This window comes from Harpia harpyja, chromosome Z (genome assembly GCF_026419915.1).
Source record: "Harpia harpyja isolate bHarHar1 chromosome Z, bHarHar1 primary haplotype, whole genome shotgun sequence".
NCBI classification, from domain to species: Eukaryota; Metazoa; Chordata; class Aves; order Accipitriformes; family Accipitridae; genus Harpia; species Harpia harpyja.
The window spans coordinates 43,777,170-43,795,435 of record NC_068969.1 but is presented as its reverse complement, the minus strand read 5'-3'; the positions used below and the strand labels follow the sequence as shown (position 1 = coordinate 43,795,435).

Genomic DNA, 18,266 nt, shown 5'->3' with positions numbered 1-18,266 from the left:
AAGCCAAAGCTTATTGTTCTGTACAGAGCTTCTTACAACTGAGAAACACTATTCTTCATAGAATTTTACAACAGCTTGTTCATGATTAGCATTTATTTGACTTCAATACAAAGTATCACTAGAAGATAATGAAATTATCTTTTAACAGATTAACACTACATCTTCTCATAAGTTAATTCATGGCCACATACAGTACATATCTTTTTATATACATCTTCATCAATGTTTTCTTCTGCTCCATACTCATGTTCATGAATACTAGCTTCTTTCTTCCACAAACTACTCCTCATAGCACGGCGGAGTTCTGATGAGAAATACAGGAAAATGTCAAGATTTTAATAAATCTTAAAAAATGCTTAATAAAATTCAAGCTAACCATGTTTCTGAGGACTGCAGATGACAATCTGCTTGTTGCCTGTCTCCCATAAATTCTGGGTGAGAATCTGCTGTTGCAAGAACAAGCTCTGACTTGCCTTGCAGTCCTCACCTTGTTCGCCTATTTTGAAGGGTAAGAACTACATGGACATGAGATAGATAGTCCAGATGGAAAATCTTCTCCTGGGCTAAGTACATGTTGCCCACTGCCTTTTTACATGAAGCCATCTGAAGGTATCCAAAAGGGGTAGGTGGAATGCAGAAGAAAAGTTTTTATAGAACACCTCACTTGTTTTACATGACCAAGAAAGAGTACTTTTCATTCAGGTCACAGTAAGCCTCCCAAATGACTTGGCATTCTCTAAGCTTTATGCCCAATAATGTGGGTTGCCTCTGCAGCAGCCGCAGTGAAGTCAGCAGGTTTTCAAGAGAGCACAGGCTGGCAGCCGAGCCCAAGATATTATCCGGATGTTTCAAGTGGGTGGCAAGCATACTGAACAGCAAAATGTAGTCACATTTTAAGCCAAGCCATTCAGGCTGTAAACTTTTGTCATGTTAAGGCCTGTACTTGCACTGAACTCTTGGCATCTTGGCTACAGTCTGCTGCCAGTCCTTCTGTGCACTCAACATCAACGGTCCAGACACTATTTTCTCAGCCTCACGTTCTGCCTCCTCCAGACAATACCAGTACAGCCAGCCCAAGCCTTCTGCCTCTGTGAATGCCGACCTGAAGCAAAGCACAGATGCTATGGGCAGCACAGACACCGTGGTACACCACAGCTCTTGTGAAGAAAGAGACGTGGTCTTTTTTAAAATTACTAGCATGCCTGTGCTGAAATTATTTTTCAGAAGTTCTACACACTGAATACTCTCCTAAATACTTATTTATCAGGAAAAACCAAGGATAATGAGTAGCAAAAACAGCAGCTGGGAATACTGTGAACAGTGGGAAATGCCATTGTCTACCTTCATTTACGGTTACTCCACCTGAAGGCATTTGTATGACAGAATTATAACCCGCTGCCACAAAAATCCATGTTCTCTGCAAGTCAGGAAAAGTAACAAACAGTCTATGGCACATTCTGGGTCATACCAAAAAATTTTCAAAACCCCGTAATGAACCATTGTAGTTGATTTCTGTCACTTACATTATGTTCACAGGACAACAGGGTAATTCACATTGGAAGGGACCTCAGATCTCCGGTCCAACCCTCTGCCCAAAATACTCAGCTATGAAGTCAGACCAGACTGCTCCCGGCTCACCCAAACAGCTCTTGAAAACCTCCATTTTGCCACACTGAAGATTTTCTAAATACTTTAACCAGATGCAGAAACAAGTTCAAACAGAACCGTACTTTACTTCAGGTACTGCAGTATCTAAGTTTAGCCCTTTACCTTTAACTTTCTTATCAAACTTCTTCTGTTTCATCCTCTCTCTGCTGTCACGGCGGAGTTCCTTTGCTTTTTGCAATGATTCTTCACTACCCCAAACTTCAAGAGAACGCTTGACTACCTACAGGATGGACACAGATGTGTTTCTTTTCCCCTCAAACAGAAGTAAACTATTGTAACTCACAAATTTTATTTTTTCCCCTACACATACACAAGCCAACCCACTCTTGCCTCTGCCTCCCGTCTCCTTGCTCTTGACCCGCAAACATGGCATTCCTTCCACAGTAAGAGAGAACACTGCTTTTTAGTATCAGCTAGATGTAACTTAGTCAGGAAAGTCAAACCCAACTCCAATTTTGTGCATACTCCACCGAAGCAGCAGCATTCCTACAAAAGTAGCAAACAAGAAATGACAACAGCCCTGTAAAATCTACTTGCCTTTCCTGCTGCCCCTGAAGGCAGAGCTTTGAACATGAGGCCACAGCTACAAAGGGCCACACACAGCAGCAGCTGCCCCACACATTTCAGTGTTGCACTTAAAGGCCTTGCACTTGATGACCTGTTCATTGTGCAAATCACTGAGGTTGTGGTCAATGGACACCTCTCAAACACAGACATTTTCAGGAATTTGGACCACAGCTCTTTATTTTAACTATACAGAAAATTTACATAGGCTACACATAATATACTTAGCTTTGGCAAAATCATTCAGAAATCAGAAGTGAAGAGACACCATTTTGGGTACCAAAGTTGTATGAAGGTAAAAAGAGGTCTGAAATACACGAACAGTTTCTATACCTGTAGTTTTAAATAAAGTTTCATGTCACCCCATCGTGAATTATGAGGGTTTTTCTTCACAATGAATCTGAGCACTGGTTCCCTCTTGTCTAAGTCACAGTCTTTAAGAAGATACTCTTCCTTTGCTTCTGTCCTTGTTATAAGCTTATGTTTATCTTCAGCATCTCTGGAAGATGTAAAATGATGATGAGAAAGCTACACCTGAAAAACATGTTAACGTCTAAGTCCCCATCATTTCTAACATTCCTGAAATACAGGCAGCCCTCTTCCTCTCTGTTTTTATGTACGCAAATAACTTTGGATTCCAACAGTCTAGCTGAACTCCAGGATAGCTTTACTGAAATTAAGTTTAAAAATTCTCCCATTTGAGCAAACATAGGCTGAGAATCCTGGTTTTCTTCTGTTTTCTTACTAGAGGGAGTAACTGAAACTTAAAGGAGTATGAATAATTTTAGGTATTCACCTAACCCACATGCAATTCAAGAGGACAAAAGTACAAGCCTGACACATGGTCAAGAGAGAAAGAATGTGTAATGTGAGACAGGTCAGATCACCTGAGACTATACACACTCCATATGCTTCTAGATCCCAGAAACAGACTGGCAACACAGAGCACTTGTTTCTAAATGCTAGACAATAGGCAGAGGAACCTTAAAATAAAAACCTTAAAAGACTAACTTTTACCAGACAGATAAGGAAAAACTGTGTAACCGCAGCAGCATTTATCAGTTAATGAAAAAAATAACATTTACACAATCCTGACTGAAGTGGAACTTGAATTGCTTGAGCCGGAACAATGTGCCAAACTGTAAGTGCTAGCAACGGTCATCAAGGAAATACTGCTGTAAACGTAGTTTTACTAGAATTCAAAGTTCACAGTAAAAGGTAATGCACCGAGGAATGTCTAACATTCAGCTACAAGAGCTATTTAGACCGAGGGAAAACCACTCATAATGCTCCAAGCCCTCTCAACGTCTTTTTTCCACCCATCCTACCTTCAAGAGATAGCACTTCATCTCTAATGACTGTGAACTGCCTACACCACGTGCACACCCTGACCGCTCCCTGTAGTAAGCAGGCAAGCTCTCAGAACAAACTCCTAGCTGCGTTCTTCCCCCCCCCCCCCCCCCCATTCAGCCATTCATTCTTACACTCGTAGGTGGTTGGCTGCTTCAGCTGGTTTCATTGCCCCGCTTATCTTGATGGCTTTTGGAGCATTTTCTGTGTGAAAGGTAAGAGGATAGACTGCCTCCGGCTCAAGGTCAAACTCCTGCTTACCCTGCAGGTCAATCGGTAACCTCCCAAGGGGGTTCTGCCCTTTGGCTGCCATGCTCCTAGCCCACTTGTGCTGACCAAAGTACTAACTTTACTTGGGTTAATTCACTAGGACAGCAAATATTCTCCTAATCCCTGCTCTACTTCAGAAAGCGGGTATTCTGTGTTCTATCAGTTTTTCAAATAGCTCTAGTCTGCAAACCAGACATTAATTTCCATGCTGACAAACACACTAACTGCTTTCAAGACACCAGGTTTCCATGTTATACAAAAATCTACCAATGTCCCCTACCCCAAGACAGGCTCACGAGACAATGCTGCTGTTCTTCACTTCCATAACAGAAAATACAGAGGTTATCAGTCAACTTCCACTTACTTTTTCAGCAAGCATTAAGTTACCGAAAAATGTCTCTCTGCTGACAGCCTTTTTAATTAAACAGAATTATTTTAATTAACTAAATTACAGCCAGCAATCTTTACATAAAATAAAGCTTCCCTCTCCTGATTATTTGTAATACCTGCAATTATCACATGTTGCCCAATCAAAGTGCTGCATAAGGTAGGAATCCATGAATTCTTTGCCACAGTCTCCACAGATGAGATAGTCAAATTCTAGTACAGGTGCTAATGGAAAGAAATTTTTTTTTTTTTGTAAGGAACTACCACGTTAAAAACAGGCATCTGGAATTGGTATGACAGGCAATTTTACTAAAATTTACATTATTGGTTCTTATTGTTACAGACTAGTTTCACTCCTGTATTCAAGTTTTCCAGAAAGATACAGTACAAATTCAAACCCGTTATCATGCAAACCCATCTCTGCTGGTATATTTCTGCTCTTGCTGGAAGGTTCACTGTATTAACTATTGGATTTCAACACTCAAATGCACACATTTGTTTTGACTTAGCCATTGTTAAAAAAAAAAAAATTCTCCGCACTTCCCCATAAAAGCACTTCATAACCCCTCCTACAGCTTCCTCCGTTCTGGCCCTCCAAAATACGTCCTGAATTACAGAGGACGTGCAGGCAGGAACGGAAGGAAGCAGAGAAGGGGATGCAGTTCGAAGAGGGTGGCTAGAGCAGGAAGCAGACCAGGAGCGGCACTGGCATCATAGTCCTCTCAGCTCTGCTCCAGTTTTTTTCCTTGCTCAGCCACACCTGCCTCTCCCTAAACGAGCTCAACCGAGGCCTGGGGCAGTTGGCAAGGCTCTTGTCCATTCCAGCTGGCAGAAATGGAGGTGGATGGCCAGAGAGCTGCTAGGAGTGGAATGGGGATGGAGCTCCACTACAATCCTCTCCCCAAGCCCTCTCAGCACTGCTCCAAGCCCAGACTCATCCCACTGCCGGCCATCACTTCTGGCCGCATCCTCGCCGGGTAGATCACCTCCAGTGTCATCGCCATCTGCTTTTATGTTCCATGGGACACCAAGAAACACTGATTCAAGTAACCGCAGCTATAAGGAACGTTCCTTTAACAGTTAACATTGTAATTCTAGCATTAAATTAACATTGGTATACAGTTTCAAGACCTGAAAGCGAGGTAATGCTGCAGAATATTAACAATACCTGAAAGAGAAGATTAATGCTTGACATGCAGCACCATACATTTTTAATTGCGTTTGCATTTATAGCAGATTCGATCTAGCGAAGACGACATTTTATGCCAATTCAGTCCTACTAGCGACAGTGGGATGCTCAGTACTTCACATAGTCATGCTCTTACATCACATTTCATCATTTAAGGCAGTACTCCCGAATACGAAGACATTTTATTAAGACAATGACATTATGAATTACACAGCAAAAATACCCCCGGTGCAAAGGCATCCCAGATCTACTTCATTTATTGTTAAACATTAGCCCCTCAAAAGAAGTAGGGCTGCTAGTTGTTTACACTCTTAATGAAATCTGGTGGTGATTTCTAACAAAGAGATACACTGCACCAACAGCCCCGCAGCTGATTCAGAGCAGAACAAAGCAAGACAAAGACGATCCCAGAGAAGAAAGTGAATCTATTTTGGGATCCTTACTTCTCCATTTGCTTTTTGGATAGAGAATATCACAAGACAATATGTCGAAATCCTCCACCAAACGATCAGCAACTTGGCGTCAGCACGTTTTATAACGATAAAAGCTGGCACTGCAGCAGTGCTCAGATCTTGGCATAAATGATATCAACCTCAAAATTCCCAGAACCAACGAAGCCGCGCAGATTTACACTTATTTTGGTCTTAAAATTCAAATTCCCGAAAGAAATAGTGGAAATAACGTTCATCGAGGGAAGAAAAAAACCTGCTATACCCAAGGGCACTGACTGTGTCCCACTTCTGCGGCTTAAAATTCTTCATTTTTAATTACCGCGTATTTGCTCGCCGCTTTAATGCTGAAAGAATCGGACGCGCCAGAAATTGAGCACATCCAGAAAGGCGCGTGAGGAGGAAGAAGGAAGAGAAAAAAGAAACGAGAAAGGAAAGGAGAAAAAAAAAAAAAAGAGGGCGGGGGGGGGAGGAGGGAAGGAAGAAAGGGTGAAAAAAAAAAAGCCCGGGAAAAAAAAAAAAAAAAGGCGCCCAACCCGCCCTGCTCGCTCAGCCCGAACCCGGCTCACTGTCGCCCCCGCGCCTTCCTGCCCTCCCCCACCAGCTCCGCGCACGCGGCACCGCCTCCTCCCGGCGCCCCAGCCACCTCTTTCCTGCACGGCTCCCTCGAGGTTTTTTTACCGGGGGGATGCACGATCTTCTCGGCGGCGCCGGGCTCTTCCTCCTCCTCCTCCTCCTCCAGGAAGAAGCCCCCTCCCGTGTCCACGACCTTGGGGGGGGCCCGCGCCCGCACGCCGCCTGCAGAAGACAAACGAGACGCCGCGTTAGCGGCCGCGGCGGGAGCCGCCGCCTGCAGGGGGCGCGCGCGCGCGCGCTCCCCCCGCGGCGCGAGGCGGGGGGCCGCGGCGCGCGCGCGAGGGCCCCCCTCCCCCCACGTGGGGGGAGGGGGGCCCTCGCGCGCCGCGGCGGCGGATTTCCCCCCCCCCCCCCCCGCTCCCCCTTCCCGCCGCCCCCGCCGCCGCCTCGCGCCCAACGGCGGCGCGGTGCCCCCCCCCCCTTCCCGCCGTCCCGTCCCGTCCGGTCCGGTCCGGTCCCGTCCGTCCGACCCCCACCTCCCCCACCGAAAAGAAAAAATGGGCGCGGGGAGCCGCCCGGCGAGGCCGGGCCCGTCCGCCGCCGCTGCCATCCGACCTGCGGCAGGGTAGGGCCGGGCCGCCAGCCGCGCCTGCCGCAGTGCCAGCGCCCGTTGCCGGTTCCGCTCGATCTTCGCCAGCGCCGCCGCCGAGAGGGGCGGCCGCTCGCCCGCCGCGCCCGAAGCCGCCTCCTCCGCCGGGGCCGGGGCCGGGGCCGCGCCCGCCATGGCGGCGGCTGAGCCGCGGAGCCCCGCGAATCCCCCCCGCTCCGGCAGCGGCGACTCGCCCTTCCCCTCGCCGAGCCGCCGCCGCACTGCGCCTGCGCAGAGAGGGAGGCGGGGGAGGGGGCGAAAGGGGCGAGGCCCCCCGCGCAGGCGCGCAGCCGCCGCCTCGCCTCCCCGCCCCGCCGCCCCGCGCGGCCTGCCGGGAAGCGGAGGGAGGGAGGAGGAGGAGGAGGAGGAGGAGGAGAAGGAGGGGGGTGGGGGGGGAGGGGGCGCGTGGGGTTTGGCGGGGAGGGGGCCGCGGCCTGCGTGGCGCCCGGCCACGGGGGGTGGGGGGCGCCGCCCGGCCCGGGGAGGAGAGGGGAGAGGAGAGGAGAGGGGAGGGGAGGGGGACACACACACACACGCGCGGCCGGGGAAAGGGGGGGGCGGGGTCGGGGGTCGGGGGGGGGGCCGGCCGGCCGCGGCGGGGCTGGGGCCGGGGCTTTCAGCTCTGCGGGGCGGGGTGGGGGAGGGGAGCCGATGACCCTGCGATTTCCGCGCTGGCCCGCGTGTGCCGTTTCGAGCGCTTTCTGCACCAGGCTTCGCTTCAGACTTGAGCAACCCTGTGGGGAAAAAAAAAAAAAAACCACCACCCAACACGCCACCCCCTACGGCAGGAATTCCTTCACAGCGTCACCCAGCAAATGCCCCTTTTGTCCGCCAACCGCGGCCCGGGCGGTGCAGCTGTGCCCGAAGGCGGGCACGCGGCAGCCTCGGCGCGGCCCTGCCAAAGTCCTGCGGAGCCACGTTCCAACATGGATGTGGCAACGCCCGCCGGACGGGCAGACGGCCCCGGGCCCGGCGGCGTGCGGCGGGCCCCTGTCCTCCCCCCCGAAAAGAGTGCGGTTCTGCGGCTGCGGGGGAAGCCGCTCGGGTTGCAACCCAGCCGGGGGGCCGTCTGCCGTACCCCGCCTCGGTGGGCCTGCCAGAACGGCTTCGACCATGTTTTCTTTTCCTGGAAAGAGAGCCTTGACTCGCACCACGGCTCTACCGGCACCATGGCTGCTCACCGCCCTGGGCCATCCAAGGCATGCTCGGCATGGGGACCGAGAGCTTCCGTACCAAAATCCCCGTCGCCACCTTTAATGGTTGCGCGTGATGCACGCGCAAGAGCAAAGGGAGAATAAATGGAGCCTGTAGCCTGCCTTATTGATGAGATACGGGTAAATGGCTTTGTCATGCAAATGTGGCTCTAAGCCACTTTCATATAAAGCCAGCTTAATACTGAATAGCCAGTGATCCTCGCTCATCCGTTAGGCAGTGCCTGCCCTGTCCTTGGAGCAAAGGAAATGAAGACATTGGTACAGATGTTTGCTCCCTGCCTGCATACCGAATTGGTATGACCTTACGGCACAGAAAGAAGTCTTCCTACCTGCCCCAAAGGTCTCTCTCTTCCACGAAACTAAATTAATTTCCCGCCAACCCTTCCCTGCTGCCCTCAGAATGTATCCCTAGTGCCTCTCCGTTCCAGCCCTAACTACCCACGGTAATTACCTGCATAGACTGTGTTTCTGCTGTCTTGAAAAACATTTTATTTCTTTTTAGCCTGTCGTCCGCGCTTGGTATTAACTTTCAACAACAGCCAGCAGAGTGTGCTCTGAACGCTGTGAAAAGGACGTCCTGCTACTGACTGGGAGGGTGGGTTGGTTTGGGTTTTTTTTATTTATTTATTTATTTATTTATTTATTTATTTTTAAACGCAGATAAAGACATTTTAAGTGGTTCAAATATTTGCATGAGTGGTAGGTAGTTCCTCCCGTCAGTTAAAATACTCGTCACAGATCACAGAACCTCTTCCTTAAAAATTAACAACTGAGTCATACTAAACTGTCCTCTTTCAGCAAAATTGCTTTTTGGTGTTTGTATAAAGTTGGAAAAGTGCCACAATAAACATGTCCGAATACCTTTCACAGTCAAAGAGAAGGGTCTATAATAGGACGTATTTAATAGATGAATATATAAATTGCAATCCTGGCCTACAGGAAGCAGCTTATGAAATAGTACAGTATGAGCATTTGTTTACTCCAGACTCATTACTCTCTCCTTTGGACTTACTGACGGTGGAGTTACAAAGAGATTAATAAATACATTAGAAGTAAGTAAAATAAAAGTAATTTGAAGCAAAGTGTTTACTAGACGACTTGGAATGGTTTGCTTGGAAAGCAAACACATGTATCCTTGGATTCCTTATTTTATTCTGGTGCCAGTCTTTTCTCCCTTGTTATGCAGGAGCAGAAATTTAGGGAAGAGTGAACTTCTGAGTTGTGCTTGGGGGTTAACAAATAGTTCTGTATCATTCACAAACCAAAACCAAAACTGCGTTAAAGTGAAGTCGAGTTTGGGACCCTGTGTAAGAGTTTTAAGGGCAGAAGGACATTGTTACTATGCAACCAAACTGGAATCAGGATTAAAAGGAAATCATAAAATATAAACAAAAGCAAATTCATGGCAAGGCACTCAAACAAAATTCGCTGTGGGCTGCAACTATCCATGCAATGCAGCTAGTGCTTTAGTAAGTGAAACTGTTTTAGAAACATATACTAGAGGTTTTTTTCTTTTTTTAGGGTCAATCTGACGGTGCAGTCACAGCACAATATTCTCCCCAGCTCTGCTTCCGACCAGAATGAACCAAATACAGTGCTGCTGACTTTCATGGTCATGAGAAGGTAACAAAACTAATAGTTATGCGTTAGCAAGGGGTTACAAACTATCTCATATGCACTCCTCTGGTCATGTGATAATACTCATGTTTAATATTAAACACACCTGGCTTAACGGGTGCACATGAGTTAATAATCATAACGGTATCTGTGTTTTAGACAGTTTTTCAGGTGCTGTATGCCAAGTAATACTTGATATGACTTAGCTGCTGGTAGCCATGTATTAAAAAGTAGCTGTCATTAATTGGCAAGTGTAGACATGCATTATTTCATAGCCACAGAGAACAGCATCAGTGAGTAGCTGAGTGCAGGGAGGCAGCTAAACAGAGCTTGACAACTCATCACTCCCTTGGAGAAAAGGGTGAGCAGCAAGATGAGAATGTTTGCTGACTATACAAAACTTCTTTAAGTTAGCAGGGGTGAGGGTCGTCTGGAAAGAACTGTGGGTGACTAGGCAGTAAAAAAGTAGATTAAATACAGGGTAGATAAATGCAAGACGATGTATGTGCAGAAACCTTGTCCTAACTTTACATAAACCATAGCGGTATCTGAATTGGTTGCTGCCACTCAAGAGTGAGACGAGTATGTGTGGCCTGCATAAACACCAGCTTGGTGTTTGGAAAAGCAAGGCACGTTTTAAGGAGAGGGACGGAGAACAAAACGGGGAACATATTTATGGCACTCCACAAATCTCTGGTGAGCTCGCACCATGAGCACTGTGCCCGGTTGTGTTTCCTGCTTCTTAGAAAGGAAATACTGGAACTGGAGAAGGATAACAAGGATGCTTAGCTGTCTGGCTTCGTGTCCCTTGAAAGGAACAATTGAGTAGGCTCAGAGCTTTCCCTCAAAAGAAATTACTTAGAGAGGATATGCTTAAGGCCTGTCACATCCTAAGTAACTTCAAGAAGGTAGGATGGCAATTGACTTTTTGAGTACAAACCATCAGATTTGCTGTAGTGGGAGCCAGGCTGTAAACAAGAGGAGATGGTTCTCTGCGCAGTGACATGGGGGTGGGTGCGTGCAGTGCCTTTCTGAATGGCACGGTGGGTACAGCATGTTTCTCTGGGGTGCAGAGGAGATCGACCAAGTATTTGGAAGAGGGCTGTGTTGAGAGTTAGTGAATGAACACCCGCTCAGGCTCAGGAAATCCCCCGAGCTGAAAGCGGTTGGAGGCTGTGGGAGTGCTGCAGATGAGGTATCGTGTATTTGCCTTGTTTTTCCTCTTCCCTTGATGTTCGCCTGTGGCCTCTGGTGGAAACAGGACGTTGGGCTGAACGGGTTCTTCATCCAAGGCAGTACACCCCCTTCCTCTGTATTCACGGAGAATCACGCTGTAACTGCTACTTAAACACCTGGAGGCACATAATAGCAAGTAAGTCCATGTGATGGGGTCTTTCAATCCAGATTCAATGCTCATCTATACCAGGAGCTACTTACAGAGCAGCTGCTGTGCTGTGTATTTCCATTTTGCTTCATAATACACGCATTTCTCTGTGTCCACAAAGTCTTAATATCAGTCTGCATACAGTTGCATTGCAGTTGCATACCTACAACCAAACCATCCTTTTGTCCTCCCTCAGTAAAAATACTTGTTTCATGAGAAACAGATCTAGCAAATCTTAACTTTTCTATGGGTTTGTCTTTTGAAGGGAGTGGCTGTGGAGAAAAATTTCTTTACCTCTCTCCCCTCCCTCCCCCTCCCCCTCCCTCTCCCCCTCTCCCCCACTCCCCCTTCCCATCCCCCTCCCCCTCCTCTTCCCCCCTCTCCCCCCCCTCCTTCTTCTCCCTCTCCCTCTCCCTCTCCCTCTCCATTTGATGATTCAGGTGGTAGCATCAATTTTAGCGACATTTGAATTCTGTAGCCAGCAACTGACCAGCCAATACACACAGGCTGTTTGTTGGCTGCTGCCTCTTAGCATCACTAAGGCATTGGATTTTGTCCAATGATTTAAAATACTTTTATGGGACAGAACAGTTCAATTGCATCCTTAGGGATGTAAGGCAAAAAATACCATGCCCTTTGTGATTATATTTCCATCAGGTTTTTGGTTTGATACACCCATTTCTTACATTACCTTAAATAAATAAATGGCGAAGTATTGCTGGCTTCTTGGAGAAAAAGAAGCATCTGACCTACAAAAAATGAAGGGAACTTGTTAAAACCGGAGAGTGCACCTGCTTGGATTTGTATGTTCTCTTTCTGAATTCACCTATGCCATAGCTCATGCATCAGAGATACGCGGTGAATCATCCTGTTGGACAGAATGGGACACGCAGAGTAAATTAAGTTTGTCATCTCTCTGTGAGATTTTCTCATTTGCTCACTACCTGTAGGAGGGGATTTTCATAGTAATGTGACCTGTCTTCATGCTCCATTTATCATCTCCCAGTTGATGTACATAATCTTGGTTGAACAGATAGATAATGGAGGAAACACGTAAAGTGTTGAATGCTTGAGCAACAGATCTGAAAAGAACAGGTAGGCAAGAATTGAAGTGCAAATGTTTAAAGACAAGAACTGGCATTCTTCCCTGACAGGAGATCTTAATGCAAGTTTGTTATTATTTTCTCATTACAGGAGATGACAGAATGTGAAATTACAATGTAAATATCTTTTATTTGCTAGCATTGTACATGACTCTTCTGTTTTATTACTTTTACTGAATAGGACTTTAATATGTTTGCTTTTAATATCAATAGAAAACACTGGTTTCACATCTGTGAACAGGAAAATGTCAAGGCATGATGAAAAAATGCTGCTTTTTACTGTTTCAGAAATCACTGCAAAGCTGACTGCACACTTTTGTTGTTAATTGGCAATCCAGAAAGAGAATTCCTTTTTTGCTGTTTTACCAGGAAAAGCATCTTTCTCTTCCATGCATGTAAAGAATGGGAAACTGTGGCAAAACAACAAACAAGTTGTGTAACTGTGGCATAGCAGCCTTTGACGATTTGGTACCTTCAATACAAAGAATAAAAACGTTGTAGGAAAGAATGTATTTTCTTCTGAAACTAAGGTACTGGGAGGTTTTTCTTGTCCCACCAATGGCTGGTAGAAAAGATGTTATGGAAATGGGTTTGAAGACCTGTCTCAACTGTCATGAAGTCGAACTCTTCAGGTTTTTGGGGCTTTTTTTCCAAATGTGCAAGGCTTGTCACATGCAGGGATATTTGCATATCACGTAAAAGGGATGTGTGTATTGGCAGATTTTCTCCCTCTCTCAATATTCCTATCTGGCCAGTTTTTTATTCCATGCAAGAACCTTTCCTGTAGCTTCTTAGAAACATTAAGAAACTTTGCCTAATGCTTTAGTCACTTTTTCTTTCTATTAAGAGGATCTTGGGCATTTCTGAGACAGAAAATCAGTACATCATCTATTATACTAATCTCCGAGACATGAGACCTAGCTGTATTGATGGTGAAAGGCTGAGCATTCTGGAGAAAAGTGTAAAATTCTGGTCTTCCTGAAGTATTTAAGGAGATGGGGTATGTAACTATTTAAAAAGAAATTCTTCAAATTTCTGCTTTGTATCATTCAATTTATTAGACTTTTTTTTTTTAAGCCATACCATAAAGAGATTCTTTTTACGATTGCTTCCAAGTCAGCCTGACTTGTTCCTGTGTGCAGAGTAGCTGGAACTGAAAACTGTAAAACAGCTGACAAAGTCTGCTGTACCAAGAAAATCATGTCCCAGTTACCAGGGTTTAAGCAAGATGTTTCTCTTCCGGTACTTGCAAATCTCTGCAAAACATTTTGGTGCCATTGTCCACAGGTTTGATCAGATCTCTCTCCAGAATTTGGTTTCCTAATGTTGGCCGCAAACATGTGATGCAAAGTTTATCTCACAGTGCTGGCCAAGTGCATCTCCAGGCCCGACCTGCTCTTCAGGACAGATGCCACCGGGAGCCACAGCCAGTTCAGTGTGTTGAAGCATGGGAGGAGACAGAGGATGTGGAATTGATCTTAGTGACTGGACCATGCATTTTAGGTTCTCACCAACCTACCTGTGAGAGAAGTGTGGAGCCAACATACGGCTTAAGCCTCCTAAGAATGCAGGACCAGTGGGAGGCCCTTCCCAGGGACTATGCCATCCCCAGCATTTGAATCTTGAACATAATCTGAACATATCCTCTCAGCATGACCAGTGAATAGTTTCTGGTCAGGGTCTTCACTTGCTACCTGGATTTCTTTGGTTAGTTGATTTTGTTGTCTTTTTTTTTTTTCCCCTAGGGGAAAACTTGGCTTTGCCTGGCCAGAAAGAGTAGCAGTGACCATAGCAATTTAACACTCAACATTAATTGATTTCTTTCTTGGAACAGGGAAAACTGGGTTCCAAAGGTTTTAATACCCTTGATTTAGTTGAAACTGTTCATGAGTGAAGGAAAATGAAAAGAGTTCCTGATGGCCCCAACTCCTTTCTTACAGGTTTGAGACACATACTACATTCCCGCATTACTTCCCCTTCATCCAAATGGTCCTGGTTAATCTGTTCAAATGAAACTTTGGCATAGCAGCAGCGAGGTGAAGCCAGATCCTCCCATTTGTTTTTGAGATTGGTTTGCTCTCTTTCAGAATTAGTTTTCTTTGTGGTATAGGTACGCTGAGCTTTGCCATTTGCTGGAACCCTTTTTCTGAAGAGCGTGGTATGTCCAGTTTTTGCCTAGAGCTTGGGAAGTAATTTATGAAGAAAAATAAAAAAGGGGGAAAAAAAGCATTTTTTCTCTTCCTGACCAGGTTTAGGATCTAGTTAGTGATCTAGTGACATGGCACTTTTGTTGGAGGAGAGTGCACTTCCTTGGTTTTCGCTCAGCCAGAGTTTTAATTACAACAGAGGTGAAAAGCTCCCTATTTTCAGCATCCTCTTTGAATTTGGCAGCAATGAAATGGTTCACCACTGACAGCAAGCATCCTCACCTGTCTAGGAAAGCGTCCTGTCTAGCATCTGGCTCTTCCCTAGTTGGAGACCTGACACAGGCAGCCGCCAGCCATTGCAGCTGATGCGCCAGCGGTGCAGTCCCATACCAGGAGGGATGGGTTACTTTTTCATGAGTCTGGATGTGCTCTGTCTTTCTAGGGTGTGCCAGCATGGTTAGTGTTAAACCCAGCCAGCTTGGATTTTTATCTGTCAAAGTTTGGATCTTCCTCAAGTCACATTTTTTCACTTCTTGTTTTTCCAGTTTGGGGGGGGTTTTGTGTTTGTTTGTTTGGGTTTTTTTCCCTGAGATTTTCAAGAAGTTCTGAATGTTGCACGTTTTCCTGGGTTATGTTTGAGGTACTTTTATGAGTTTCAACTTTTTTTTTTTTGGTCTTTCCTATGAAAGCAAGAGAAACAGAGTTGGTGAAGTCCTGGCAACTTCTGATGGATTCATTAACTTTTACCTTTGTGTCTACCAAAGTCTGCAAGTGCCTGTACAAACCACCTGAATCATCCACGGGCTTGGACCGTTTATCTGCACTAGCCACTCCATCTCTTCTCTGAGCAGTGTAATTTTTCATGGTACATTCAAAAGCACTGGAATGCTTTATCCCAATTTCTTTGTTTTCTGGTTCTGTCCCTCCTGTTGTCCAGACGAGTGGTCTTCTGCAACATTTTAGTGCTGTGACGTACAACTTCAGTGTCTGCCCTAATACCCTGATAATTTAAATACTTCCCTTTTTTCTTTCATCATTTCATTAATTCACTTCATACTGTGAAACTTGCTTTCTTGCCACTTCTTACCTTTCCCAAAGTGATTGGTCAGAATTACACACTGCAGTAAACTTCTGTACAACATAAAATCATCTTAACTTGGACAGAATCCTGGTTGCAAAGTTCCTCACGCAGGACATCGATTCTCTTGACTCATATGTTTACGTGGCAAATCCCAGAGGACCCACCCAGTAAGTAGTATGTTTTCATGGTAGCAGATAACAAGAACTTTACTTACTAACTTAGTCACACAATATAATGATTAAATGAAGACCAGTGTGATACTAATATGATACGGCAAATTCTTGTGCTGTGGTGCTTGTCTAGGAGGTGTGTTTGGAAATTAAATGCAGACAAAGCATGCTTGCTGGCTACTTGGCATTCAAGCTATTCTTCCTAATCTTTTGCTTCTGGAAAGACTCAGTCCATCTGTCCCCTACCTTTGACAGTTTCTGATGCTATAACTCCTGCTTAGTCTAACTAAAGCTAACTTGACTGAAGCTGCTGTAATTTACTCATAGATTCCAGCCTAGTTCTATGTTCTATCCTATGTTCTGATTCTCTCTTTAGGTTTAATGATTATCAGATACTAATTTCTGTATTATCTTGTAGTAAATTGTATACTTAGGTGTCTTTAAAAAGTTGTGATTAAATGGGAAGTCTACAGGTTCCATGATTGCTTCAGAGAACTGCAACGGATCTGTAATTATCAGTAAATCATGACTCCCTTTTACAGTAGCCACATTGCTTTCTTTTCAACAGATCTTTATGCAGCTGTACATTAATTCCATTCTCTGTTATAGTTTCTGCTAAGGTCTCTGGAATGGAGACTAGACTTACTGCTCTGTCACTTTTTTGTATCCTTCCTGAGGGTTTCCTTGACAATTTTGAAAATTGGAAATAAACCAATTATCTTGCCCTAAGCTACAGAGAGTGTTAAAATATTTTTATTAAATGCATAGCATTTTTGGTGAATAAACAAGATAAACCCCTGCAGTTATGCTTGTTGGACTGATATAGCATGAATAACATACAGCATATTCACGTGAATATTTTAATAAACTTTCGGGGTACCCTGTTTGCATGAGAAAGCACATACACTAACGGCTTGCTTAAAAAGGTTTAATTAATATCTGTGGTAATGACCACTAGAGGGTGCTCTTATTACTGTTCCATGAATGTCCTTGGACTTTCATGATCAGAGCTAATGGACAACTAATTTTAACACTTTAAAAATTTAAGTGAATTTGTAATCCACGTAAGTGGAATCTTGTTAAGTTATTAGAAATCAGCCATAATGCTTGGTTGTATAATCCCCACCCAAATACACTTTCTTCTAACTTGACACTAAGCCAAACAACATCTTCAGGTATGCAGCTTCACTTTAATGCATTGTGGGTTTTTACACTAACACAGCTGTAAGAATAGCAAGAATTCTTGTTTCCTTTAGTTACAAGTCTCACACCTACAAAGTACATTTTAAAATGTTTCATATTTGATACAAAAGTAAATAGCTCTTTTCCAGAAAGAAAAAGAATTTCAGTGTTTGGTACTGTAAATACAGTGGTCAAGTTTTTGCACTGAACAATCTACTGCAAAAGCACTTGATTTTGCTTTCCATCTTGTTAGTGATTTATTCAGTGAAGTTGGACAAGTAACTTACTGCTCCGTTTTCAAAGACAGCTTGTTTTCCACATCCCAGAATTTATCATTTTTTGTGAGTTTTATGCCTCTGTTTCCTTGTGTGTAAAATGAGAGCGTATCTGTCCTGGTTTTAAAATGCCTCTTACATTCCTAACAGAGTGTGGATGCAACATTGGAGCGGCACTTCCCACTTGATTGCCAGTTAATGATGTGCATATGTTAAACATGATTCAATACACAGGTAAGCCACTTGGCTAACCTGGTTTCAAATGCAATGATGATCAGAATGCTGCATTTGCACACACATCACCAATCTTTTGTGGCGGTTTGTGCTGACACCATAACAACTTCCAAGTGGACCACCCACCCTGCAGTGCAGGAATGCTTTTTACACAATTGACAGACCTTTGGGTTGTTTCCTTCTTTTTTTTTTTTTTTTTAAATCCTGTCCCTCTAAATCTGTCGTTTATAGAACAATAGATGCAAATAATGGTAGCAACGTTCAGTTTTCTCTGTGTTAGTGCTGCTGACAAAAGAGCATCGAGACTAGAGGAGGGAGTTTTGCCTCTGTAGGAGCTGAAGCTGATGAGATTTACTCCTGCTGTAAGTCACACTGTGCACTTTTGAATGAAGCAGCCAGCTTCTGGCTGATTCATTTTCTCTTTCTCTGAAACTGAAAGGAGGCAGCCCTGAGAGGCACAGCAACTGAGGCAAAAGCTGCTGTACTGCTGAATTAACCCAAACCACAGCTATGTCACTCTGGAGTCAGAAGTCCAGGGGCTTGTCTGCACGCCAGGACTGCCGCCCAGCATGGCAGTGCAGTGAAAGCTCTGTCCCATCGTTACAAGGGGGCCCCCAGCAGCACTGGGGTGCCTCTGCTGGGAACGGCCGTGTCTGTGCTAGGGCTAGCAGTGTGGAGTTGCTCTGCTGTGTTAGAGATGGCTCTGCTGACCTGACACTACTCCAAAATATCCATTCAGTGATATCGGTACTTTTTG

General features: G+C 45.2%; 1 protein-coding gene and 1 long non-coding RNA gene across 4 annotated transcripts; one reads left to right on the top strand and one right to left on the bottom strand.

Moving 5' to 3' along the window:
* Positions 1-75: 75 nt before the first annotated feature.
* On the bottom strand, positions 76-7,335 carry XPA (XPA, DNA damage recognition and repair factor). Its single transcript, XM_052777237.1, has 6 exons — positions 7,069-7,335; positions 6,559-6,675; positions 4,359-4,464; positions 2,566-2,731; positions 1,771-1,888; positions 76-304 (listed from the first exon to the last, which is right to left on the bottom strand). Exons 1-6 carry the CDS (start codon positions 7,235-7,237, stop codon positions 156-158), a joined length of 825 nt encoding a protein of 274 aa, XP_052633197.1. The 5' UTR covers positions 7,238-7,335; the 3' UTR covers positions 76-155.
* Positions 7,336-8,091: 756 nt separating this feature from the next.
* LOC128137630 (uncharacterized) lies at positions 8,092-16,537 on the top strand. Of its 3 annotated transcripts, none has more exons than XR_008233773.1 (5): positions 8,092-8,656; positions 8,819-8,911; positions 9,838-9,939; positions 11,195-11,305; positions 15,257-16,537. It is a non-coding gene; the product is annotated as an uncharacterized LOC128137630 (long non-coding RNA). The 3 variants fall into 3 exon arrangements; XR_008233772.1 differs by lacking the exon at positions 15,257-16,537 and adding an exon at positions 12,709-12,821; XR_008233771.1 differs by lacking the exon at positions 15,257-16,537 and having other exon boundaries at positions 11,195-11,591.
* The last annotated feature ends 1,729 nt before the right edge of the window (positions 16,538-18,266 follow it).

Coding starts and splice junctions, on each gene's coding strand:
- XPA (XM_052777237.1), bottom strand. CDS start 7,237: ATGGCGGGCGCGGCCCCGGCCCCGGCCCCGGCGGAGGAGGCGGCTTCG. Junction 2,732..4,358: donor GCAACATGTGATAATTGCAG/GTATTACAAATA, acceptor TACATCTTCCAG/AGATGCTGAAGATAAACATA. Junction 1,889..2,565: donor AACTTTATTTAAAACTACAG/GTATAGAAACTG, acceptor TCCATCCTGTAG/GTAGTCAAGCGTTCTCTTGA.